The sequence below is a fragment of the Numenius arquata genome, chromosome Z (genome assembly GCF_964106895.1).
Source record: "Numenius arquata chromosome Z, bNumArq3.hap1.1, whole genome shotgun sequence".
Lineage (NCBI taxonomy): Eukaryota > Metazoa > Chordata > Aves > Charadriiformes > Scolopacidae > Numenius > Numenius arquata.
The window spans coordinates 70973425-70998815 of NC_133616.1; the positions used below are offsets into that span (position 1 = coordinate 70973425).

Here is a 25391-nt window from a genome sequence, read left to right on the forward strand (position 1 = left end):
AGCTTCCGGCCCACTGCGCTTCTGCTTCCGGGGCAAGGGGCGCGGCGGCGCCGCCGCCTCTCTGCTCCCCGCTCTATGGTGCGGGCGCCGGCCCCGGAGGACTTCCGGGATCAGCGGGGCCGGGCCGGTGGGGAGGCAGCGGCGCGAAAGAGGAAACTTCCCGGGCATTTCCCGGGCGTTTCCTGGGCGACGGGGCCTGAGGCGGAGATGGTGCCGGGCGAGGCGCCGCCATCCGGCCCGGGGTCGCCGCCGCCGGAGGGGGAGGCGGCCGCCGCCAGGAAGCAGCGCGCCTGGGCCCGGAGGAAGGTGGGTCGGTGGCAGGTTCCGCGGCCCGCTCCGGTGTGAAGGGACGGCGGACGGCGGGGGCCGGTCTGCCGGGCCGGGCGGGCGGTGGCTGGCAGCGGCTGTAACGGGTGTCGCTTGTGCCGTTTCAGGCCTTTTCCCTCTTCGTCAAAGCAAAGCAGGTGCCGGCGGCGGGCCGGGGTGCTGCCGGCGGAGACGGGGTGCGGTGGCGGTGCTGCCGGCAGGCGTTCGAAGAGCTGGCCGGCATTCACAGGCATGTGGCTCTGCAGCACGGCGCTGACATCGGGCAGCAGGCAGGGCTGGAGGCAGAAGTCAGCCCCTCGAGTGGCCCGGCTCTGGGTGGCAGCGCGGACGGGCTGGATGGGCACTCGTGTAGCAGCCCTGAGATCTCCTGCACGCTCCCAGACACGAGCCACGTTAGCTATGACGATCTGACAAGGTAAGAAAGTCCCTCAGCGGTTCGGAGGACCGGTACTGGCAAGGAGTGGGGTGTTGGCCTCCTTACTCTTTGCGTGACCTTCTGCCAGTACTGCTTTTTTATTTTTATGAAGTTCAATCATGTGACAATTTAAGATAGGAAAAGATTCTTCCCTGATATTCCTTTAGATACCTTCCTGAGATACTTCTTTAGATCAATATGTGTAGATACCCTTCAGGAGTCACTTAATTTATTTTAATTTCTCCTACAACTGGTCATGCCTGTATAAAACATGCAGATTGTCACTGTGCTGGTACAGAGGTAGATGTGCTGCATTTTTGTGATGGTAAAGGTGGGAATTTCAGAGGATTGAACTATCAGAGCTGTATCTTTCCACATTGTTAAAACAGACCTGTGCAGGTTTTACTTCATAGAATCATAGTGTTATTTTGGGTTGGAAGGGACCTTAAAAATGATCTAGTTTCAACACCCCTACCCTGGGACACCTCCCATTAGACCAGGTTGCTTAAAGCCCCATCCAGCCTGGCCTTGAACGCCTCCAAGGATGGGGCATCCACAGCTTTTCTGGGCAACCTGTTCCAGTGTCTCACCACCCTCATAGTGAAAAATTTCTTCCTAGTATCTAACCTAAATCTACCCTCTTTCAGTTTAAAGCCATTACCCCTTGTCCTATTGCTAGACTCCCTGATAAAGAGTCCTTCCCCAGCTCTCCTGTAGCCCCCTAAGGTCTCCCCGGAGCCTTCTCTTCTCCAGGCTGAACAACCCCAACTCTCAGCTTGTCCCCATAGAAGAGGTGCTCCATCCCTCTGATCATCTTTGTGGCCCTCCTCTGGACCCACTCCAACAGATCCATGTCTTTCCTGTGCTGAGGGCTCCAGAGCTGGATGCAGTAATTCAGGTCGGGTCTCATGAGAGCGGAGTAGAGGGGCAGACTCACCTCCCTCGCCCTGCTGGCCATGCTGCTTTTGATGCAGCCCAGGATATGGTTGGTTTCTGGGCTGTGAGCAGATATTGCTGGCTCATGTCCAGCTTTTCATCCACTAACAGCCCCAAGTCCTCCTCAGCAGGGCTGCTCTCAATCCCTTCACCCCCACCCTGTATTGATACCAGGGGTTCCCCCAACCCATGTGCAGGATGCTGCACTTGGCCTTGTTGAATGTCATGAGGTTTGCACGGGCCCACCTCTCAAGCCTGTCCCAGGTCCCTCTGGATGGCATCCCTTCCCTCCAGCGTGTTGACCGCACCACACAGCTTGGTGTCATTGGCAACTTGCTGAGAGTGCACTCAATCCCACTGTCCATGTCACCAACAAATTTAACAAATGTTAAATAATACTGGTCCCAATATAGACCATTGAGGGACACCACTTATCACCTGGGCATTGAGTTGTTGACTGCAACTCTTTTGAGTGCGACCATCCAGCCAATTCCTTATTCCCTGAGTGTTCTATCTGTTAAATCCACATCTCTCCAATTTAGAGACCAGGATGTCATGTGGGACAGTGTCAAATGCTTTGCACAGGTCCAGGTAGATGATGTCAGTTGCTCTTCCCTTATCCACCAACACTGTAACCTTGCTGTAGAGGGCCACCAAATTTGTCAGGCATGATTCACCCTTAGTGAAGCCATGTTGGCTGTCACCAATCACCTCCTTATTTTCCATGTGCCTTAGTATAGTTTCTAGGAGGATCTGCTCCATGATCTTGCCAGGCACAGAAGTGAGATTGACTGGCCTGTGCGATCCCTGAGTCTTCCTTTTTTCCCCTTTTAAGAATGGGAGTTATATTTCTCCTTTTGCAGTCAGTGGGAACTTCACCAATCTGCCACGACTTCAAATATTCAAATATGGATAGTGGCTTAGGAAATTCATCTGCCAGTTCCCTCAGGACCTTCTGCTGCATCTCATCAGGTTGTTGAAGACTTTGATCTATAAATAAGGAAGGACCATAACAGAAAAGTGCAGAACAGCAGGGTATGCTCTGCAGAGGTCCATTTTCTCTAGCTCATTCAAGTACCTTAAGGGCTTGTTAGTTATGAATACGTAGGTACATGAAAATGTTTCAGACTGTGAGAAGGTTTGGCTTGTGCTGCTCTGAATGCTTGCACGCACAATCTCGCTGCAAATTTTGGCTTTTTACATTTAGGTAGCTCAAACACTTGAATTTTCAGTGTGCAAGTTTGTCAAATTAAGCACTTAATGGGACACTTGTGTGCACAGGAGTTCTTGTGTCCTGAGAGAAACTTGATGCCACTTGCAGAGATGTCCCATGCAGCACAGATGAGTTCATTTTGTAACCAGTCCCGAGAACTAGGAATGTGGGAGCTTTGATAGTTCCTATTTCTCTCTCTTGGAAATAAGCCCAGCAGTGCTAATACCTCCAAAGTTTGTTGCATTGTTTTCTTTTGGTTTTCTCCCCACATCTGCCAGAAAAAAACTGTTTGCTTTTTGAAGGGTTAATGCAGTAGTATATTTTTGTGCTTTCAACCCTAACATCCTTTTCCTATTTGTTCGTCTTTGCCATGCTATGGACAGCAAGGTGGGAGAAGTGCTTCTGTATTACTGTTACTGTGAGGTGAAGGATCCAGAGAAACTCTGTGCTTGGCAAAAGGCTCTGTGCCAGCATCTGCATCTCACTGGCAAGGTAAGGTTTTAGACAATGGTTGCATTCTTAACAGAAAAGCATCTTCTTTGCTTAGTGCAGGATGATGGAGCACGTGGAGAACCAAGTGTTTTGCACCAGGAGGTGCTAGTCCGTTATGATCCTATTAAGAAAGGCACTCAAACTCTGTAGAGTACCATTTAACGTGCTATTTAAGAGCTAACTCTACAAAGAAAAAGAGAATAGTACAGATAATCTTTTATCCCTTTCGATGCTGGGAACCCTGAGTTGTGCAGGACTGAGTGAGCCTCTGATGTACGTGCAGCACACTGTACAGATCCCGTCCTTGCAAGGGTTACTCCATTTCCATCATTCGAACTGCTACAGATGCTTTTTTACAGGACAAGTCTTTTCAGCACTCCTACTGTCAAGTAGAAAGGATGCACTTTTAGTTAAACACAAGGACACACAGGTGGCATAATCACTGGTATCAACAGGGAGCTGCATGCAGGCATCTCTGTTAGGATTATCGGGCTGGGTTTATCCTGCGGCTAAAGGATGCGTGCAGCACAGCACAGCCTGAAGGCCAAGCTGGAGGTGCAGTGTTGTGCAGCAAGGGTGTGGGCTCACTCCGGGTAACTGTTATGTGTATCACTAACTCCTCAATGCGCAGTGGTCTTCCAGTCAGAGTCTCTACACTGAGCTGTAATCCATACTGTCAGGGATGAGATGAGAGCAGCTGACACCTTAGGCTACTGTCCTGGTTTGAGGTAAAACAGAACCAACTTTCTGTTCAGTAATTTTACTTCTTAGCTAGGCCTCTTCTAACTCTCTGAAATTAGCAGCATATTGTGCAGAAAACTTCATTCTCAGAGTGATAAGACCAATGTTTGTACTTCATGCCAAGGGATGGTATGCAGAGAGGCTCCTGCTTATACTTATTGCTATAACAACCAAGGCCAGCTAATTTTGTTATTTGCCCCATTAGAAGGTCGGAAATGGAAAAGTGTAGAGAGGTCCCACCTTCAGGGAGGAGCGGACAGGGCAGGTGACCCAAAACTGACCAACAGGGTACTCCATCCCATCTGCCCCATGCTCAGTATAAAAGCTGAGGGATCAAAGGGTCAGCCCTTTTTCTTCAATGGCCGGCGTCTGAAGAGGACCCCATCTGTTCAGCTGCCTTTGATCCCAATCCATGTGTTCCTGAATCCAGTTCCCATCTGTCACTGGGACATCTGGGACTGGTTCCCATCTGGGACTTTGCCAGTGCCTGCTGGTGATGTCATCCTGGGAGCTTGAGACGGTTTTGTATATATTTTATGTATTTCATTATTTCATTTTAATTTTATTATTCATATTTTATTCAAGTAGTTTAGTTCCTTCTAAACTTGTAAATCTCTTTATCCCTGCTCCTCTTCTCCTGGGAGCGGGAAGTCGGGGGAGACCATCTGTCACCCATAATAGGCCAATTTGGCCTAAACCACGACAACCACACCATAGCATAGCAGCACTCATGCCTGCACAGTCTTTGTTCTTTTCCTTCCTGGCAGAGTAGATCAAGGACGTGACTTGGCTCATGTAGCTGGCCTCTTAAGGCTTTGGGCAAAGGTGAATTTTAGCCTCATGAAACTGACATTCTAGGCAATTTGTGGGAAGAAGGATTTTTCAAGAGGGCAACTCAGAGCAGGAGACTACTTTTTATCTTTGACTTGTCTTCCTAAGTAGCTTCTCTTTCTCTGCTAATGGTGGGCACCTTCCCTGTTCTACATCAGCACAGGTCTGGGGCTGAAGTGTCCTGATGCATTTGCTTCTTTTTTTGCTCAGCTATGTGGTCTGGTGGTTGGTATTTTTCTTATTTTTTTTTTTTCATCTCCAAGACAGGTACAGCATTTGCCTTCTCAACCAGCTGTTTTTTTCCTTCCCTCTTATCTTCACTCTTTTTTAAAAAAAAAATTCACCACTTCAGAGTTATTGTTCACTTGTCAGTGCTGGAGATAAAATGACTCACACTGAAATTTAATATTAAATGCAGTGTTATGCAAATTCACATTTTCCTTTTAGCTGTGTGAGTCATTGGGCACAATCCCATTGTTCTTCCTGAGGGAGAGACTTCCAGTGGGAATTTTAATGCTGACTGCAAGATTTGCCTGTTAAGTAGTTAGCATTTCTCTCTTTATTGCACAAACTTCTGATTGTCTTGATGTCATTCTTTTGAAATGACTCTGACGTGATTACTGGGGTTTTATTCCTATTTTATTTATTTTCTTCTTTATGTTCAACTTCAGTAAAACCTTCTTTTCCTTTCTTCCTCAGTAGTCTCTTTTCTGGACATACTTCTGTGTCTGCCTTTTGTCACACAGTCATATTTTGCTAATTTCACTGTGATGTGTATTTGTTGTTACTAAGCCTTAGCCCCAGCGTCTCCTCTTGCCTTCTAGGTACGAGTTGCTTCAGAAGGGATTAATGGGACAGTCGGTGGAAGCAAAGTAGCTACCAGTCTCTACATTGAAGTTATGCTTTCCCAGCCTCTGTTCAAAGACATTTTGTGTCAAGAGGATTTCAAGGTATGAAAAAAATAATTTCTACACAGACATTGTTAATTGAGGATGCTTACTCTTTGAGAAATAAGCACATCGCTTCTTGATAGTATTACTTCTGCTCTAGCAGTTCCGCTCTCCCAGCACTGATCTAAGCCAAGGGTTCCTAACCTTATTTTATTTAGATATCTCTGCTGGTTTTCATGAGCAGTAGCAGTTATCACGAGCAGTGATAGCAGCTGCTACAAGCTTTGGCGGCTATGAGTGCAGCTGCAAAGCCCCCCATACAGGTGAATGAGGGTGTGTGCTTCAGCCCCACCATTCTTCAACAAGCATTTACTCCAACTTGTCTGCCAGAACCAAGGCATCACAACGTACACTTACCCAAGCAAAGTATTCCTACACTCTCTTCTTCACCCTGATTTGAGATCCTTGCCTAGAAGCTTACTGGTTTAGGTTCATGCGGGCTTTGGTGTCCATATAGGTGCACTGGCATTTCCATGAATTGGATGTCTGCTAGGGAAAATAGGTAGAGTCAAGAGGTTTCTCCCTATTCCAGTTAGTGCCTGACTGGAGGGAGAGGGAGGTGTGAACTTCTGCTTAAGCCTGAGCATATGCACTGATTGCTGTCTTCAGATGGTGATGGCAGCTGTGGCTGGCACCGTATGGCATTCTGGTAGGCTTTTGCTGCCCCAACACTGCAGGTATTGCTTTCTCTGGGAGGAAGGAAAGCTGCTGCTTTTATTAGCATTTTTCTTTTCCGCACAATTTTATTTGCAGGGAGTACTCTTTTGTTTACTGTAAATAACTAGACCAAAGAGAGTTAGTGAAACTCAAATCCTATGTAGCCCTGCAGTGCTGATACACTCTTAGCTTTTTAACCGTTGTGCTTGGCTGGTTTTCAAGGGTAAATGTGACCTGTTAGTCAAAGTGATGTGTAGATGGAAAAAAAAAACAGGGATGGAATTTTACCTTGACCGTGGCAAAACCTCCAACCTTGCATGATCTCTCTGGGCATTGACACTCATGTGTTAGTACATGATGGTATTGTCTGTCTCACAGGTCCTCTGCATGCTGTGTACCCAAGTAAGTGGGGGTTTCAGGTCCTGTGCCATGAAGACATGGGCACAGAGGACTGAAAATGGCGTGTGAGGCTATGAAAATACTCAGTGGCCACTGTAGTTGCTACAGACTATTTCTGTGATAGCTGGGACAGTGCTGCACAGCACTGCACTTCTGTTTGAGTGTTTATATGCTTCATAATGCCTAAGTCATCTTTTGAGGCTCAGCCCTGGAGAAATTCCCAATTCCTGTCACCTGCATTGGGGGCACCTACCAAAAAGGGTTTTCCAGGACCTCCAGAGGGAGAATGCTGTGCTTGAGTTTTGGCGTGGGTGGTGTCTAACTCCAGTGCTAACAAATATTGAAGCTGGCTGACCTCCATATGTCTCTTTCACACCCATGAACCACTGCAGTTCTCATTGCACGTGTCATGACCGGAGGCCCAGGTGTGCTTGTGTCGGGGGTCAAAGGGAGAGAACTGACACCCAGAGGTGTCACCATGATCCGTCACTGGAGGAGGTTATTTAATATTCCTGTCAGGGTCAGTATGCTCTGTAGGGGCCTTGACTTTCTCATGATAGGTGATAGTAATGTTTCTGACAAAGATCAGTCCTCCTTTCCACATCTCAATGACTCGCACCTTACTCCAAATGGTGCTTGTCTCACCTGCAGAGTAGTCATTGGTCCTATGATACCTGTCTGCCTGGTCACGGTAGGGGTCCACTGCCTAAACCTGGGGATTTAGAGCATGGATTTCAGTGGGAGAGACATTTCTTCCCCTCAGCCATCAATACACTTCCATATTCTAGTGAGCTGTAGAAATTAAAGTGAATGGGTATTTTTAATCTTCATACCTGGCAAATTTTGGTGGATTGTTTTTGTGTTTAATTTCCTAGAGCAGTGCAGGAGGAGCTCACTGTTTCCCAGACCTTCGAGTTGGAGTATTCAAAGAAATCGTACCTATGGGCATTGATCCAAAGATAGTGTCTTATAAAGAAACTGGTAAGTTGATGTAATGAAAAAATAAAGCCTCTCACCCAAGTGAGAAGTAATTGAAGAATAAAGTACTCTCATCAATAACATTTCCTTCTGCACAGTGGCCAGGACACGGGAGAAGTAGATACAGAAATTGATTTCTTACTGGTAGTCAAAAGTTACTGGTGCGGGGAATTTGCTGGCCCAGCTTTTGGTTTGCTAAGTGTTCAGCTGCCTCAAAAAATAGAATTAACTTTCTGTTTTGTGGGAAGCAGTAACAGTTCAAATGACGTCAAGCAGTTTCCTTGTTTTGGGGTAGGGACATACCTTGTGCTTTCATCAGGGAATAAGTCATTGGGCGGCTGCTAAAGGCAGATGTAAGGTGCATCTGTGTATGATGGTTAGGAAAGACATTTCAGTGCGTTTATGTATTCATACTTGTTCTAAATATTCTGTAGGTGCTTGAGACTGCTCAGAAATTGTACTATATAAAGAGCTCTACTGCTCTCTTGTTCTGGTTAGCTTGCAGTAAGAACTAAGCTGTATAGGAGGAGCTTTTCATGGAGTCCTCTTGTGGATCCAGTGGATTCTGGTGTTCTGGATGCTGAGAGCTTTTATTTTTAGAAAATGCCAGAATCCCACTGAAGCTTACATTTGAGTATATACATGTTCCTGTGTGAGGGACTGCTGACTTGGCTTTACTTATCTTAAAGCTAACAGCCATGCTCCTGCCTTTTACACAAAAGTAGAGTGAAGTTCTGCATTGGGTTCATGCCACTCCTCACATGATGTAACACAGGCTACATTTGTTTTCTGCTACCTGTAGCTGCTTAGTATGGATTATGCCCGGTAAGACGTTACTGACTGTGCATCTGCTATGAGGACACTTACGTAGGTGGTAAGCAGGAGCACAGCTAGTAGCAATTGACAGTGGTTTTGGGCTTTTTTTTTTTTCCACCAAGAGGTTTTCTTGGTGGTAAATTTCTACAGCATCTTTGCGGTTTGGGCAGAGGATTATTTTTTCCCCCATTTTTGGCAGTTTGTGGGATGTATGTTTGGATATTTATTTCTTTTTTTTTTCCTTTTTCCTCCTATTTTACAGCATTTTATGGAGATGGTTCCCATTCCTCTGGCAGGTTGCTTGTAGGGTTATTTTTTAATAAGGTAATGGATTTTGTTGGGAGAGGTTTTTAGCTTTTCAGGATGTTGGTAGTCCTAAGTCCTGTGCAAGCTGAAAGCTGAGACACGTCATGTAAATTGAAGCTGTACTGAAAGTAATAAAGGCTTATGGAAATTTTCCATTTTTATCAACAGAGAAGAGTTTCATTGAAAAAATTGTATTTCTGTATGCTTCTGTGCCTCCAAATGTAATGAAAGATGAGCAAAGGGAAGGGAAACATTTTTCACTCTTGCTTTTACAACTGTGAGTGTTGCCAGGGGATGTATAACAAAGATCATAGAGACAGGCGCCTGTCTGCTGCTTCTTCTGTCATGTGGAACAGTGTTGTGTTTGCTTTTATTTGCCAATTGGAAGCCAAACATGGATAAACTTGGCTGGTTGAGTTGGGACAAAAAGTCTGTGAGCTGTCACAGAAAATTTTTGTTTGGAAGTCTGAGGAGATTCTCGACGAACGAGATCATACATAACATTGTTTTGTAGTTCTCACTTCTCTTTTTCCCCCCCCTCTTTTTTCCTTTTTTTTTTTTTTGTTGTTTTGTTTTGTTTTGTGTTTTTTGTTTTTTTTTTTGTTAAAGGAATCCATTTATCTCCTCAGGAATTTCATAGAGAAGTAGAACAGTATTTGTGTCAGGCCAGTCAAGGACAAAGCGATACCATCTTGCTGGACTGTAGGAACTTCTATGAAAGTAAAATAGTAAGTGTTGCTTGCCTGCTTCTTGCTCTGTGTTACAGGTGCTGGGGGAAAGCATTTCACATTGTGAGGGTGCAGCCTTACTGGAAGAAGAGATTCCATATTCCAGATTGACTGTAATATGTACAAAATTCAGTGTAGCAATCAATATTGGACAGAAGCAGCAGAGGACCTGCTCAGCAACTCAGCATGGATCCTGCCCGTCTAAGTGCTTATACAGCTTGGGACAGGAGGAAGACAAAGTGGCCCATAACAGTATTAGCAGTGAATGCCATGTAGCTTGAAGTGAAAGCAGCATAATTTGTAAGGATGCTTTCCAGCACTTTTTGCCTTGTTCCATACATCAAAAAGAACAGGGGCAACTTGCTGTCACACCCACCAACCCTCCTGCACTGTTGTGGCTCATCCTCTCCCCGACAGTTCTGTTCTGCTTAGCTCCCTCTTATGTTTGGGTGCATGCTGTGTCCAGAATCCTCTTACAGATTTTTACAAGTATTTTGATGCATAAATGCAGCTGAGGAACTGCCTAAAGCAGCTGCAGTGAGCTGAGTGTTCTGGCCCCAAAGGTTTTTTACTTCCTCTAGTTCGAGGCACAGACCTTACTATGTAAGACTGCTCGTAACCAGTTGCATGGCCATCTATTGTTATTGCAGGGACATTTCCAGGGCTGCCTGGCTCCAGATATCAGGAAGTTCAGTTATTTTCCCAGCTATGTAGATGAAAACCTGGAGCTTTTTAAAGACAAGCGTGTCCTGATGTACTGCACAGGAGGGATTCGTTGTGAAAGAGGCTCTGCTTACCTACGGAGCAAGGTGAGATGCCCACTCTGAGGGCACTCGTGAATGTCGGGGAACTGTGACTGCTTTAGGGGCAGCTGTCTTTTCTTTTGCTGGAAAATTCTTACTGAGCACAAACTGCTCAATGAGCAGGTGGGAAGATAAACGTCTCTGACACACACTTGCCTCAAGCTGTCTGTCAAGGAAGTGGGTAGTTTAATGCAGCTCAGGATGATATGCATGGACAAATGTCACAGCAGTGATTGCTCTGTGAAAGTAATTTTATAACCCATGCGCTGAGAAGGGGTATTTGTAAGTCTGCCCTGCCCACTGTTACGGTGTTTTACGAGGGTCTGAGAGCATTCTGCAGTGTTTCCACGAGCTCTGTCTAGGTTATGCTCTGTAATCATTACTGCACAGCTTGAGCATCTCAGAGTGCTGAAAATCAGCCAGTCAGTGCTTTCCCAGTGTTGTGGAATTAAATCTAATACACTGCATTGGTCTAATGCTGCTTTCCAGCCCACTCTTTTCCTGGATCCCTCCCTCAAGGAGCAAGGGAACAGCACACATGTATGTTCTCCAGAGATTTAAACTTTGATTTTTTTTCTCTGCTTCACCAGTGTGAACCCTGAGAAATTCTGTTCCTGATAACAGCTCACTACATAAAAACAGAATAAGTAACGGTTCACAGAGGTTCAAAAGCATTTGATCTGTGATGCAGCAGACCTCCCTCACCTGACGAGGTTACCAGCCTTTTTTTGACTGTAACATTAAGTGCACATGTGGGTTCATGTCAACAAGCCAGGATTGTGGAGCTGCCCCGTAATCCACTGTGGCACTGCCTAGATTTGTGGGTGCATGTGGTGCCATCTGATGGTCACTGAGAAGTTGCTGCTTTTTGTTGATCCCTGGTGTTTACATTTGCTTTGGGAACTCTGGCATATCACCTCTGCTGCTGTCTCCTTCAGCTTTTCTGCTAATATGCTTTAAACAGGCAGTGTGCAGAGAGGTATACCAGCTAAAAGGTGGAATTCACAAGTACCTGGAAGAGTTTCCAGATGGATTCTACAGGGGGAAGCTGTTTGTGTTTGATGATCGTTACGCCATTTGTTCCAATGAAGATATCATCTCAGGTAGGACTAGATAATGTAAGTGCAGAAGGTTGGGAAGCTTTTGCAATCATTTCCACAGGGATGTGTAGGATAGGGGCAGCTAAACTGGTCTGTGTACTTCTTCGTCATAATTGCTTTGATCTTTTAGTGCTGTCACTTTTCGTGATGATTATTAACTCTATGGCTTTAACATATAAAACAGAAATGAGAGAAAAGGGTCTCACTAAATAGAGTTCCCTAAAACTGCAGCAGTAAAAGGAAGCATCCCCTGCAGAACAGCTGCTGTTATGAGCCATCTGCAGCTGTGGAGATGTGTGTCAAGCACTACTGCTGTTGTTACCCACTTGTTGCCCACAGCGCTGATCAGACTGTGGTTGGCCAAGTGACCAGAGCATTAAATAGTTCTCCTGCTGTCAGCTGTTCTCTGCTCCAGTAATCTCACAGAACATCAGCACAGGCTGCCAAGCACTGGGAGAGTAGCGGCACTAAGCTCTACAGCACTTTGTTATTTTCATGCTTTACAAGTTTCTGTAGCCTGTAGAATTTCAGTGACCTCTAGCTGAAGTTGTTAAGAACAGTGCCTGATCTTCTGGTGGGGGTTGCTCTTCAGATATTGCAAATGAAGTATCTGTTTTCTTCTTCTCAGTTGCCAGGTACAAATAGGTGGAATTTGGCTCTAGCCTTCTTTAGGAAGCAGTGCTGGTTTTTCTCTGAGTGGGTAACTCTTTAAGCATAATCTCCTATTTATTCTCTGCAATTACCATATACATCTTGAAGGTGCCTGGCTTAGTGTAGAAACAGAACACACTCTGGATACATCAGAGCCACCCCTACAGAAGTTTCAAGGGGAAGTGTTGGGGTAGCACCTTCTTGATGGTACAGCTAAATTGGGCTGTAGCTTTCAGTTAAAGGGTTAAAGCCTGTCTGATGTTGTGGAAGGACTCTACCAGGACTGCAACTGACACCCCACCTGGACAAGCCATTCTTTGTAGGTGGGAGGAAGTCCCATGGCACCTCCTTCCCCAGCAGGCAACATTCCTGCATACTGGTTTAATTACCACCAGCGTATCTTCCTTCTTTTCTTGGCAGCAAAAATCTTTAAATCTGCCTAATCAGAACTAGAGGAAGCACTACTGAGCACTTTTTGCTTTTCCTGAGAGACAGCTGTCCTAAGTTTTTTACATCAAAAGGGAAGTTTAAAAATGAACTAGGTTCTGGAAGATGAAGCTAAAGCAGGAATTAAAAAGCTGAAAGACACTAGATAGCCAAGTGAGAGATTGCATCCCCCTGGTGCCTCAGAGAACCCTCTGCAAGGGGGACAGATGGGGCAATGTTGGTGTTAACTTTTTCTTTTCCTCCTCCCTCCAGCATGCAGATACTGTGGGACACTGTGGGACCAGTATAAACTTTGTTCCAGCCAGCACTGCCGGCAGCTTGTCCTGACGTGTCCAAGTTGTCGCAACAAAGGTCTTACAGCTTGCTGTCCTGTTTGTCAAGAGAAAGAGCTCAAGGTGACTTCAAGGGCTTCAGGACAGATGCTTAAGGAGGAGTGTGAATGTACGTGGAGACGGCCAAGGGTACCTATTGAACACGTCTCGCAAAGGACGCTGGATGCAGGAAAAGATTAAGCGGTTTCTTTCATTAGCTAATCTGACATGTGCTAATGCGAAGGGCTTCTATAACCAGATCCCCATCTGTTACTCAGTTAGGTTTGGAAATCAGGAAAACGTGTTGGCTTGAAAGGTCTTGTTCATACACTGCCTTTAAGCCTCCTGTATGCCCTCAAAACCATCCATTACTTGACTGCACATTACCAGCGTGCCCAACTCGTCACCAGCACTACAGGATTCCTCTCCCTGGATACAGTCCTGTAGCCTGGCCTCTGCCGTGGGGATTTTGGAGCAGAGTATGTGCATTAGGACACAGCTGCTCACAATTCAAAAGAAACTGAAGGGACATAAGAACAATTCCATTCTTTTCCTCCTGCATGGAGATGGATCTGTCCCGCCTCTCCATTGATCGTGCATTTGCTTCAGTAGCTAGTGCTAGGGTATGAAAACCACAGATATATCTGTTGGATGGGGGTACATGACCAGGCTAGAGCTGAAGATATTTCCCACGTACACGCCATCTGCCTGCGTCTCTTGCTTTATACCATTGAGAAGCAAGTTACCTGAAGTCACTGACTTGACTCCTGCGTAAAACTGGCTGAACGCAGCATAAGGACCCACAGATACCTTCTGTTCAGCCGTACCTGTGTGCGACCTGTAGGATGAACAGCAAAAGTCATCCTCATTCCAGTGCTCTGTCTCCCTGGGAACTGTTGTTTCCTTCATCTTGTCAGTACGTGAAATATCCAGGGCTCAGCTCTGCTTGCACTAGAAAAATCCGACAGCTTGAAGCTTGTTGAAACTGAGACACACAGAGAGGGGAGCACAGAGACTGTCAAAATACCAGCATTATGGCACTGGAATTGATGCTGACACGTGTATAAATGTCAGCAACATATACAAGGAAACTGCAAGGTCCTTTATCCAAGTTAAATAATTCAAGATTTGGGGATAATTTGTGCTTTGTAAATGTGGGTTGAGTTTTTCAAAAGCTGTGAGATGTTTATGCAATTTTCCAGCTTCCAGAAATTGTCTTTGAATTTGAGGGGATCCACAGCATATGAGCTCAGAATAATTCTCCGCCTGCTGCTTTGTGTGCCTGATGCTGTAGAATGTACAGAAAGGTTTTATTAATAGTGTAGATGTGTCTTGACTGAAAAAATGTCTTTGAAACTTACTGTCATTCTTGGTACTAAATAGTAGTTAGTCATTAGGAAATCAAAATCACTTGCTGGTTTGTTGGGTTTTTTTACTGGCAACTGCTTTTAAAAGCAAGAAAACAGTTTACTCAGGTTTCTGCAGTTGCTTAATGACAGTTAGGGCGATGTTATTTTCATACAGATTGTAACTTCCTCCCACAGTGCTTTGGATTCAGCAAGGCCCCATTGTTGGCTTGACTAGCAACTTCAAGACATGGGTGTTGGTTCCACTAAAGCCATGGCAAGCATTTCTTCTGACCTCCACTATTGCTACCCTGAAATCAACGGTTCAGCAACTGTCTTTTTGACCATTCCTTTCATGAAGCAAGACTTTGAAACTTATAAATGTCTCATTTAGGAATCTTTCTAGGATGTTATTTAACAGTAGATCTGTGCACAATCCATACTGGAGTAGAAATTGTAAAATTCCCATCAGTAGACTTCTTCAGCACCCATGGTCCCTTGGCATCTTGCCTCCCAAGCTTGCTGGCCAGTTAACCTCTGTGATTTTGAGGACTGGAATATTTGTGGAAAAACAGGCAAGTTCTACTTGCAAGCCTGGTCTAGAGCACTGATGGGAGTGCCACAACTTGCATATTATATTCTCTCTTTTCTTCATGCATTAGGCTAAAAAGAATAGAGTTTTATAATTCAGTCTAGCAGCAAGTCTGGAACACTGCAGTCTATTTGGAATTCTGTTTCTATATTACTTATCAGTACAGAATGGCAACAACTATATTTTATATGTAAACTTCTGAAACTCCTATGAGATGATAAATGACCTTTAGTGCTTCCATCATAATTTTTAAAGTACTGCACAAATACACTTAATCTGTTATGCTGGAGGTGCTTAATTCTGCAGAGGTAAATGCTGAAGCCTAGCTAGCTGTCTGCCATGTGGTAGACCTGACTACAAGGTACAATGCTCCTAAGAGCTCCTGGTAGCTGGATATTCTACCTCAAAGGCAGAGGGGATCCATGGGGCCTCATCTGGTCCTTGCTGCACTAAGGCAAGGGAGAAGGGTTTGAGACGTACAGATGGAGGCCCATAAAGCCAGGTTCCCTCTGCTGCAGAGAGGGAAGAGGGGGTTAAGAGACAGCCTCCTTCTTGCAAGTTAGCCCATGAGCAGCTTCTGTATCCTGGCTTCTGGATTAGTTTTGTCAGATTAGTACAAGTAAGGATGTGCCATGTGAAATGCTGCATGGTGGGATCCAGGCACCTCAGTGGTAATGCCTGAGAGGAGGCACATTAGATGCAGAAGAGATGAGAGTTAAGAAGGATTGGCTGTGACTGCCAGATGCTGCACTCAGCAGCAGATGGTTTTTTCCCCCTTTTCCTGGAGAGGTGCTGGGACAAACAGTGATCCATTTGCTTCTAAATACCACCATTTTGTAGGTCCATGGCTGCACAGCTTGATGCCTTTTACCACAAAGCCTGGAGCCTCTCAGCACAGCCCTCAGCTCTCACATGCATCTTTCAGCAAAGAGGCTCTGTAAGGATCAGCTGAGGAAGCCGGACTGATCCTGCCAGCTTAATATACTTCTGGGCTGCGTGGTTAATTTGGATGCTGCTACAGTGAAACATATAACAGAACTTGCAGGGCAGAAGCTATAGCAAAAGCATTTTATTTGACACCACAGGTGTGTTTATTAAGATTTGAAGAGCAACAAATATATATCCCCACGTTGCTGAAAGTATAGTGTTTCTCTGCTTCGTTTGGTCAGAGCTAAATCATGTGCAGTATTTGCGCCTAAGCTCTGAAGAGATCTGTGGGACTTCTGCTGGAATATGTGTAAAAGGCTGCAAAACTTCACTCTTAACAGATGCCTACAAACAGATTTCTAGCAAGAGAGAACATTTTCTAGGACACGTAGTCATCAGACCAAGAATAAGGCTTCAGTAGGGCAAGGCTTCTGCCAGGAGACTCTTCCTACCCAGCAGGATCCCACCCACGTTAGTAGCAGGAGTTTTGGGTGGGATCGTGCTGGGTCCAGTCCACGGCATGTCTGGGAGCTACGCAAGCCTGCAGGGAGTTCCTCCCCTGCTGGATGATGAGTGGTGGAACTGTCTGACACAAAGCTGACATCGACTACATGCAGTCTCAGTTTGGGGCTGGGGTGTTTCACTTAACGGCTTTTCCAGGGCACAGCATTTATTGTTGCATTTACGCAAACATTAGGGACAGCAGTAAAAGAAACAATCCCTAGCAGAACAAAATTTAATTAATGGACGTGGTCATTGAGAGAAAATTTGACTTGTTTCCACTGAGTATCTGGACTCACGGTTTTAACATTAGAAAGCTGAAGGGACTAGTTTGGCCACCTCTGTGGGGTTAGGATTTGCATCACATCTCTACGGGTGCCGCTTTTCTTCAGACATGCATAGCATAGAAAGATATTAACCTATCCTAAACTGCTCAGTTTTTGAGGCTCTGTTTTATAATTGGTGGCCTTAAGTTCCATTTAATCAGGGGGTGAAGATCAGTTTTTTTTCTAAGAAACACAGGGATGCATTTGAAACAGCATCTCCAACTAACTGACTCAGCAAATGTCGGTAAAAAATTGTAATTCACAGTTCTCGAAATTAGCCATGTTTCCGGGTAGTAGAAGTGCTTGTTAAAGTAGTTGCTCCTCTATAGTTACTTGAGATCAATTTGGAAAAAAAAAATAAAGTATTTTTTTAATACTTCTATAATTTGTGTTAAACAGTTGTATCTTTCACTCATGCATACCACGTCCTAACTGTATGAAACACCGTGCAAGAAGTTTGTAGAAAAATCGGGTCCCAGGTTAATTAAAAGTCACTTTTACACTGGGATGTACTCTAAACTGAGGTTGCATAAAATTGGCTTGAACAGTTTCCAACTCTACAGAAAACATCAACAGTCCTACTGGATAAAACCCTCAACTACAGCCACTAGTTAATTTAAACTGTTAGTGCATAAAACAGAACCGAGGCACCGCAAATACTCTGTTCAAGGCACTTGTTGCCTTTAGATTTCCACAGTGCAGCGCAGATCACCGGGAATGACCTCCACAGCCAGGAACTACACTCCAGTTCTGCACTTGGGAAAAATAGGCCCGTTCAACTCTGCGAGTCTTCTCTTCCTCACTGGAAAAGAAGAGGAAGAGGAGTCAGTGATGGTAAGGGGAAGACGTGGATGGCCAGCTTGGCTTACCTGCTGTGGAAAGGAGCTGAGAGATATGCTTTCTGCCAGGAAAGGAACAGGATAGCAGCAGGAATTACACAGTTTAAAATCAAGGAAGGTAAGATGAGGTTTCTGTCCTTACGAATTTTTAAGGGCAGCAGCTTACTTTCAGCCTTACCTCCCTTATTTTACTGTCAATTATATCTCACACCTTTTGCCTCTGTAATCTGGCTTTGGGCAAACCATCCCCTGATGCTGACTGATGTAAAGACAGCAGGAGATGGATGCCACAATTCTTCCTTTGCTAGTTTTCCTAAACTGCCATTTCAGATTAAAAAAAAAAAAAAAAAAATTCTATCTCATTTCTTATCTTAAGCCTCTAGCCTCCAGCCCTCTTATGGCTAACATGGTCAAAGCAGTCTCGTACCTACTCTTAAAGTTGATTTACAGCTCTGACAGCTACACTCATGACTTTTCAAGAAATGTGTGCAAGGAAAAAAGGAAAAAAAAAGTTATAAAGAGGATGCAGAAGTTAGCTTATGAGGATGAACGTAAAAGCCTTCATAGTTGGTTCATACAGAGCATCTTAGAGAACAGAAGCTGTAGGACCAAAACCAAGTTCTGGTAGCATCGGGTGATGGCAGGCAAGAGCACTGGAGTGGAGCAGAAGCAGAGAGCTGTTGCTGACAGGGAGGAAAATGAAGTTTTCTATACTTATACATTGTCCAGGTGTGGAGCTGAGATGTTACTGCCAGACACCATCACACCGGTGAATACGAGCTGCAAACAAGAACCAAATCAGACAAAAATGCAGATCTTATGGTCAAAGAGGCAAAAATGCACAACTGTTGCATGGAAGGCAAATTGTGAATTCCTCCCCTTACAACAGGAATATTTAAAACACTATATCTACATTACTTTGTATGCCAGGTGCTGCACAGTCATTAAAACCCTTGCTCTGTTCCGAAGGACAGAAAATAGTGAGCCTTTCCTGGTGCAGCTCTCCAGTGACTGGGAATGCAGCCGCAGGCGGAATAGATACGCAGTGAACCGTAATACTGTGTATTCTGTGTGGTCACTGAAGAACTGGCACATACCTCTGTGCTTGGCTGTGCCTCCCAGGAGCCCAGTAATGGTTGAAGCTAGATTGATTTTTTTTTTTTTTAATTTATTTTTTTAAAAAACACAGTATTTATCACCTGTCAAAATACGGCAGCCACTTAAAGCTGTTTTTCTGTGGCTTTTAAACCTGAAGCTGATTCATCAAGGGGCAGAAGAGCCTGCCTGTGGTGAACCATATGCAGATTAAAATATGTGGTTCCAGCTTTCTCCCATTTCTTGAGAGCTGGCATTTATTTGTTGGGTGTTTTCTCGGGCCCTGCCTGTTAGCCCCTGCTCTCCGGATGTGTCTGGCAGAACCCAGCAGTTCTGGCAGTGGAGGGGGTGTCCCCGGGAGCCTCCAGCCCAACTTCCCGCTCACAATGGGGCTCTGCCTAGCACTGGGTCAGCCCAGCCACTGGCTCTGTCCCTCCAGGTCTTGCAAACCCCCACCCTCCTGGGGAAGGGGTTCTTCCTCATGTAAAAACAACAAAAAAAGGACAATCTGCAAACTTTTCCTTATTCCTCTTGGATATATCATCTGCTGAGAAGGAGTTTGGCCCTGTCCTGTTTGTAACCACCCTGCCCATGCACTCAGGAGCCCTTGAGTTCAGCATGGCCGGTACGTTGGCTCCATTCAATACTGCTCTGCTGGACCCATTTCCAGGGCTCTACAGCCACTTGTGGCCAAGCCATGGGAAGCCTCTGCCGCATGCATGGGCTGAAGCAGCAGCTTGCAGACTTGCCCAAATTTTGCTTCATTGAGGGTACAAAGATAACTCAAAGCCATGTGGCTTCCCACCTTCTCCCTAGAAACACTTCCAGTTTGTTTTGCTGGAGGGAACGGGCCAAGTCCCACTGCCATCTAAGTTCAACTCTGCTGCTTTTCATCTCCTCGTTACAGTGGGAATGAAGCGGGAGGAAGACAAGCAGTTGGCAGGACTCACAAGTGCTGGCAGCTCATAACGCTGTATCACGTGCCGCACTGGAACACGTTCAGCAGGCCTCTCTCCTTCCCAACAAGACCCACTGTTACTGCCAAAACCACTGCCTCTTCTGGGACTTTTAGCTACCCAGGGCCTCCAGGTTTGGAGCACAACCCATTGCCAGACCACCAGCAGCTGCGTTAGAGAACCAGTCAGTGAAGGCTGCTATCCTCCTTGAGGGGCAAGGCATCATCAGGCCCCTTGAGAGGTGGTTTCTAATTCAAACCCATCCTCCAGAGCCTTCAAGTGAGCAGCTCTGCCCTTCTCCCACCAGGAATTGCCCACAGGACCTTCCTGTGCTGCCTGGCTTGCAGCCCAGCCCCACTCACCTAGGTCATTGTTATTCATCATTGCATTGGAGGCGCGGAGCCGGGGACCTTGCTGAGTGAAATGGTACCCAAACTTCAGCAGGGAGGTGTTTTTTTCCAACATGTTCGCGATTTCCATTTCTACTTTGTTGCCCAAGGGCTGGCTCTTTTGAAAAGGGACAGAAAAGCAAGCTGGTCAGGTCAGAGGGTGATTCAGAGCAAGCACTTAAGATCTGACATATCCACACCTTCCCTCCTCCTTTGGACCCATTGGCCCATTTGGCATCTCTGACTTGGAGCTGGTGAAACAAGCCGCTGGCCTGTTCCTGATACAACTGAGTGGCTCCAACTCCCCCAGCAGACATTCCCACAATACTCTTGCCCAAAAACTTTACATCTTGGACAGATTTGCAGCTAAGAGACATCTGGAGAAATGATGATTTTGAACTCCCAGTCACTCATTCCTGAGCTCCCCGTATTTCAGCTGCTTTGCTACTACCCCTGGGTTTCTGGGGAGCTAAACTTGCCATGGCATCTGTACCACTGCACACCGTGGAGCTCTCCTTCTCTTTCCCTTGCACTGTAGAAAAAATTCAGTTTTACTAAATAGACAGTATTATTTAAGTGCCCACAAGAGCCTGGAGCAAGGTGTGATATTGGCCAGGTGCATCACCTGGCAGCACCAGGAACATGGAAAGCCGCTCGCGGTCCCCAGCCTTTGTTAAGTGCTGTAGGAAGCAGGAGATACTGTCCAGGAACTGCAGAAATGAAGGGCTGAAACCTCTTCAAAGCAACCTGGAAGTGGTGGTGGGTTGCCACCCTCCACCTTGACCAGCCACTCAACTTCCCACAACCAGGACACGTTCAGCTGGTCAAAGCTCCTGCTCGCACATGCTTTACCTGGTTGTCAATGCGCAGCTCTACTAGTGATGTGTTGCCCTGGAGTGCTTCAACGAGAGCCAGGATCCCTGACCCAGAAATGAAGTTTGATTCCACATTCAGGCTCTTCAGTGTGGTGTTGACCTTCAGCATTTCTGCCAGTGCCTGCGGGCGGAGGTGGGTGGTGAGACAGGCAGGGGCAGAGCACCCTGGCGCAGCAGGGGTTCAGCTCCCTTGCCTCCAGAGGACACCGGGAGGACCCTGTGTGACGAGTAGTTTCCCTGCCACCATATGGGAGAGCCCTGTGGGGAGTGAAGGGGGTCCCCCCCGTTGCAGGGGAATTCCTGAACCTGAGCATGCTGGAGGCCACAGCGAAACCTCATATGGACAAACCCTTGGGGCCACCCCAGAAGGCGATAGTCCACACCTGCAGCTGCGTCATCTGTCCCTCTCCTAAAGCCAGCATGGTGATGCCAGGGATGCTGGCCAGTGTCTGCCCTGCCTCCTGCCTGATCGGCTCCCTGCCTGCACTGCTCCTTCTGCGCAGGGCTGAGGTGCTTCCCATCACCGCAGGCAGAAAGAGGAGCATCTGTCTTGAACAACAAGGCATTCTTCATGTCCAAGATGCCCTCCCAAGTGGCATCACAGCCATATTAAACACTTTTGCTTCCCTCAGCAGGTAAGACGAGAAGTGGGCTGACACACTCCCAGCCCTCTCAACCTGATTCATAGACTGGTCCAGGCCAGAAGGGACCTCCAAAGGTCATCTAGTCCGACCTCCCCGCAGTCAGCAGGGACACCCCCAACTAGATGAGGTTGCTCAGGGCCTCGTCAAGCTTCACCTTGAATATCTCAAGGGAAGGGGCCTCAACCACCTCCCTGGGCAACCTGTTCCAGTGTTCCACCACCCTCACAGTAAAGAACTTTTTCCTAATATCCAATCTAAATCTCCCCTTCTCCAACTTAAAACCATTGCCCCTCGTCCTGTCACTGCAGGCCTTTGTAAACAGACCCTCCCCAGCCTTCCTGTAGGCCCCCCTCAGGTAATGGAAGGCTGCTATAAGGTCTCCCCAGAGCCTTCTCTTCTCCAGGCTGAACAACCCCAGCTCCCTCAGCCTGTCCTCATAGCAGAGGTGCTCCAATCCCCTGCTCATTTTAGTGGCCCTCCTCTGGACCCGCTCCATCAGGTCCATGTCCTTTCTATATTGAGGGCTCCAGACCTGCACACAGTACTCCAGGAGAGGTCTCAGCAGAGCAGAGGAAAGAGGCAGAATCACCTCTCTGGATCTGCTGGCAACACTTCTTTTGATGCAGCCCAGGATGTGATTTGCCTTCTGGGCGGCAAGTGCACATTGCCTGCTCGTGTCCAGCTTCTCGTCCATCAGCACCTCCAAGTCCCTTTCCTCAGGGCTGCTTTCTAATACCTCATCCCCCAGTCTGTATTTGTTCCGAGGATTGTTTTGGGCCAGGTGCAGAACCCTGTGCTTGCTTTTGTTGAACCTCATGAGGTTCACCTGAGCCCACCTCTCCAGCCTGTCCAAGTCCCTCTGAATGACATCCCGTCCCTCTGGCATATCGACAACACCACACAGCTTGGTGTCATCTGCAAACTTGCTGATGGTGCTCTCAATGCCTGTGTGTATGTCGTTGGTAAAATGATCTGATGATCTCATTTCATATGCTACATGGAAGGACTCGTCTACATCATGAAACAGAAAGACCAGAAGGTGATGCCCAAGTGGCACGGCTCCACAGCTCCCCTACCCCTGCACAGTGCCCCACAGGCCCTCAAACAGCACCAGTGCTACCTGCACAGGCTTCTTCCCCAGTCCAGCATGCCTGAAATAATGTGAGGGCTGCACTCACCCTCCAAGAAGAAGATTCTTTCCTAACAGGAAACCAGCATGCACATATGTGCATGGCCTGGGTGAAGAAAAACAAAAATTGGCTGCAGTGGTGCTGGAGGAGTGTGCAAGGATGCAGCCTGGAAGGCAGCACGAAGGCCAAGCAGAATGCTCACCCCCTCTCTGCATCCCCACTGATAAATATTTAAGACCACTCACAGCAGCCAGAAAGTCCCTTTATCACCCAGACAGGCCACACAGAAGAAATGCAGAGTCCTGCTTCTGCACAGGTCTGCACAAAGGAATACACAAAAGAGAGCCGGAGCAGACGTGTGCGAGGGGAGGGACGGGTGTGCACACAGCAGCATATCCACAGATACAAATGGGGTGGCCCTGATGCGGGATAAATCGAGAGAGACAAACTGCTTTTACAAAATGCCACTCAGAAGTCAGCCCTTGTATCCTGCTCCTTCTCCGGGAGATCCTTGAGGATGAATACGAGACCAAATGGAGTTAAAGGATTGTTCGTATCAATTCAAGGATTGCTGATATTGGGGTTGTTCAGCCTGGAAAAGAGAAGACTCCAGGGAGCTTATACCTTATAGCAGCCTTCCAGTACCTAAAGGGTGCCTATAAGACAGCTCAAGAGGGACTTTTTACAAGGGCATGTAGTGATAGGATGAGGGGCAATGGCTTCAAACTGAAAGAGGGTAGATATAGATTAGATATTAGGAAGAAATTCTTTACTGTGAGGGTGGTGAGACACCAGAGCAGGTTGCCCAGAAAAGCTGTGGATGCCCCATCCCTGGAAGTGTTCAAGGCCAGGCTGGATGGGGCTCTGAGCAACCTGCTCTAGTGGAGGTGTCCCTGCCCATGGCAGGGGGGGTTAGAATTTGATGATCTTTAAGGTCCCTTCCAACCCAAACCCTTCTATGATTCTATGATTGTGTCCTGAAATCTCCGCAGCTGAAAAAGGAAGCAAAGGAACCAAAGCCTGTCTTGCTGGCTTTCACTAGCACTGCTGAAAATGAAGCCCCTGCACCAAACACCAGAGGTGCAGAACAGGCCAAACGCACTATAAGGTACAAAAGCAGTCAGTCAGTAACTCCGAAAATACCTTGTCCAAGAGTAGCTCCTGTCACAACTTTATGACGACGAGCCGACAGTACTTACGAAAGCAACAGGATCGTTGCTCCGTGTCCCAACTATACTGAACTTCTTCACGTAGGTGTTATTTTTCAGCGCTTCCGCAAAAGCTTTTAAAGTTGGTATGGGAATATTCTGTGAAAAGAAATGCAGAAAACCTGTGCTAGGCCATCATCTGTATGAAGGAATATGCAATACATTTAAACAATACTTAAAATTTCTTATCAAGGTCAAATCACCAAATGCACCGAAGCAATTTAGGAAGGGGTCAATAAATGTTTTTACAAGTTCTCTTGTTATAATCAGCATGGCCTAAGGAGCATGGCAATGTCTTCTTCCTATTTCCCACTCTACTGGTAGCTCACTGCCTTAATTTGAAGCTGCAATGTCTCTGCTGTTTAATTTAATCGCCCAGAAACTCAGCTACTTATAAAGGCAGGCGTTGTGGGGATGTATGTAACCAGGATCCATGAGCCTACAAAGCGCTGCTCCTGCGCATTTTAATACGAATGACAGCACCGAGCAACATTCATGTCATGTTCAGGAAAATCTCCACCTACTGGGCCTGATCCAGAAAAGGCTGAAATTATCTCCTTGTACTACAAACTACAGACACCTCTGATGGCTTTACACAACATCTTTCAGGCTTATATTTGTCACACTAGGGCTCAGTCCAGAAAATATATCCACGCTGCTTACTCTGAGTTCCTACAAAATGAGTATTTTTCACTTATAAAGCACTTTAGATATCCTTTTCAGATGCACAGTTTTTCACCTGTCTAAAATTTTAAGTGGTATCTTCAGCTTGGACTTCTTGCCACTTCATTTGGATCCCACCATGTGGAATCATCTACAATCAAAGCCATCTGCAGAGCCACAACACAGAGCCCAGCAGCTTACCATGTCCACCGCCACTCCCCAGTTCTCCAAACTGTGGCTCAAAGTTATGAGACACAAAAAAACTGCCTGCCTGCCAGGATCCTCAGCCTCGTGTCCTCAAGGGACATTCAGGGTCACTAGCCAGAACTACATACATGAAAGTAAAAATCTGTCAGTTATAGAAAGGTGCAGGTGGCATGGCACAAGCGTTTTTAATGTGCACATGCAGGTAACCATATTCTTGCTGTTTGATTATGTCATTATTCAACAGACCCCATGGGCTGAGGGTCCTGGAGGTCCTGGTCAGGGAGGACGGACGGAAAGTGTATTTTTTAGTATGTGTATGTGTCCCAAAGGCAACAGAAGAAGTGGTGCTGTGTCCTGATTTGCTTTCTACAAGAAGTAAAGGAGGACCACAGAAGGGATGGGTGGGAGATGGACAGGGCTACCTGCAAGAAGGGAGGTTTCTTCAGATTTTCACAGCAAGTGTCAGGATTATGAAGCCTTTTTCCTCCCACCATTTTAACTTACATAATCAGCTAATGTGCCTGACTAAACCATTAAAGCCACCTAGAATGCCTTTCACCAGGCATGCTGGAGACGGATGGGTCTCCCAGAC

The 25391-nt window shown here is 46.4% G+C and overlaps 2 protein-coding genes across 7 annotated transcripts in view; one reads left to right on the forward strand and one right to left on the reverse strand.

Annotated features, from left to right (window-relative positions):
• The first annotated feature begins 75 nt into the window (after nt 1-75).
• Nucleotides 76-17173, forward strand: TSTD2 (thiosulfate sulfurtransferase like domain containing 2). The gene is made up of 9 exons (XM_074166475.1): nt 76-306; nt 435-742; nt 3275-3383; nt 5780-5905; nt 7837-7942; nt 9671-9789; nt 10440-10598; nt 11557-11695; nt 13043-17173. Exons 1-9 carry the CDS (start codon nt 76-78, stop codon nt 13300-13302), a joined length of 1557 nt encoding a protein of 518 aa, XP_074022576.1. The 3' UTR covers nt 13303-17173.
• Nucleotides 16081-25391, reverse strand: part of TMOD1 (tropomodulin 1) — a 28867-nt gene continuing 19556 nt past the window's right edge. For 4 of the 6 annotated variants that reach the window (XM_074166477.1, XM_074166480.1, XM_074166476.1 and 1 more), the window contains 4 exons: nt 23921-24028; nt 20925-21068; nt 20046-20190; nt 16081-17595 (listed from right to left, as the gene is read on the reverse strand). In XM_074166477.1, coding sequence (XP_074022578.1) covers nt 17531-17595; nt 20046-20190; nt 20925-21068; nt 23921-24028 — 462 coding nt within the window. In that variant the 3' untranslated portion in view covers nt 16081-17530. Of the gene's footprint in view, nt 17596-18059; nt 18413-20045; nt 20191-20924; nt 21069-23920; nt 24029-25391 lie in introns of those variants that run through there. The other 2 variants (XM_074166481.1, XM_074166482.1) reach the window with 2 other exon arrangements.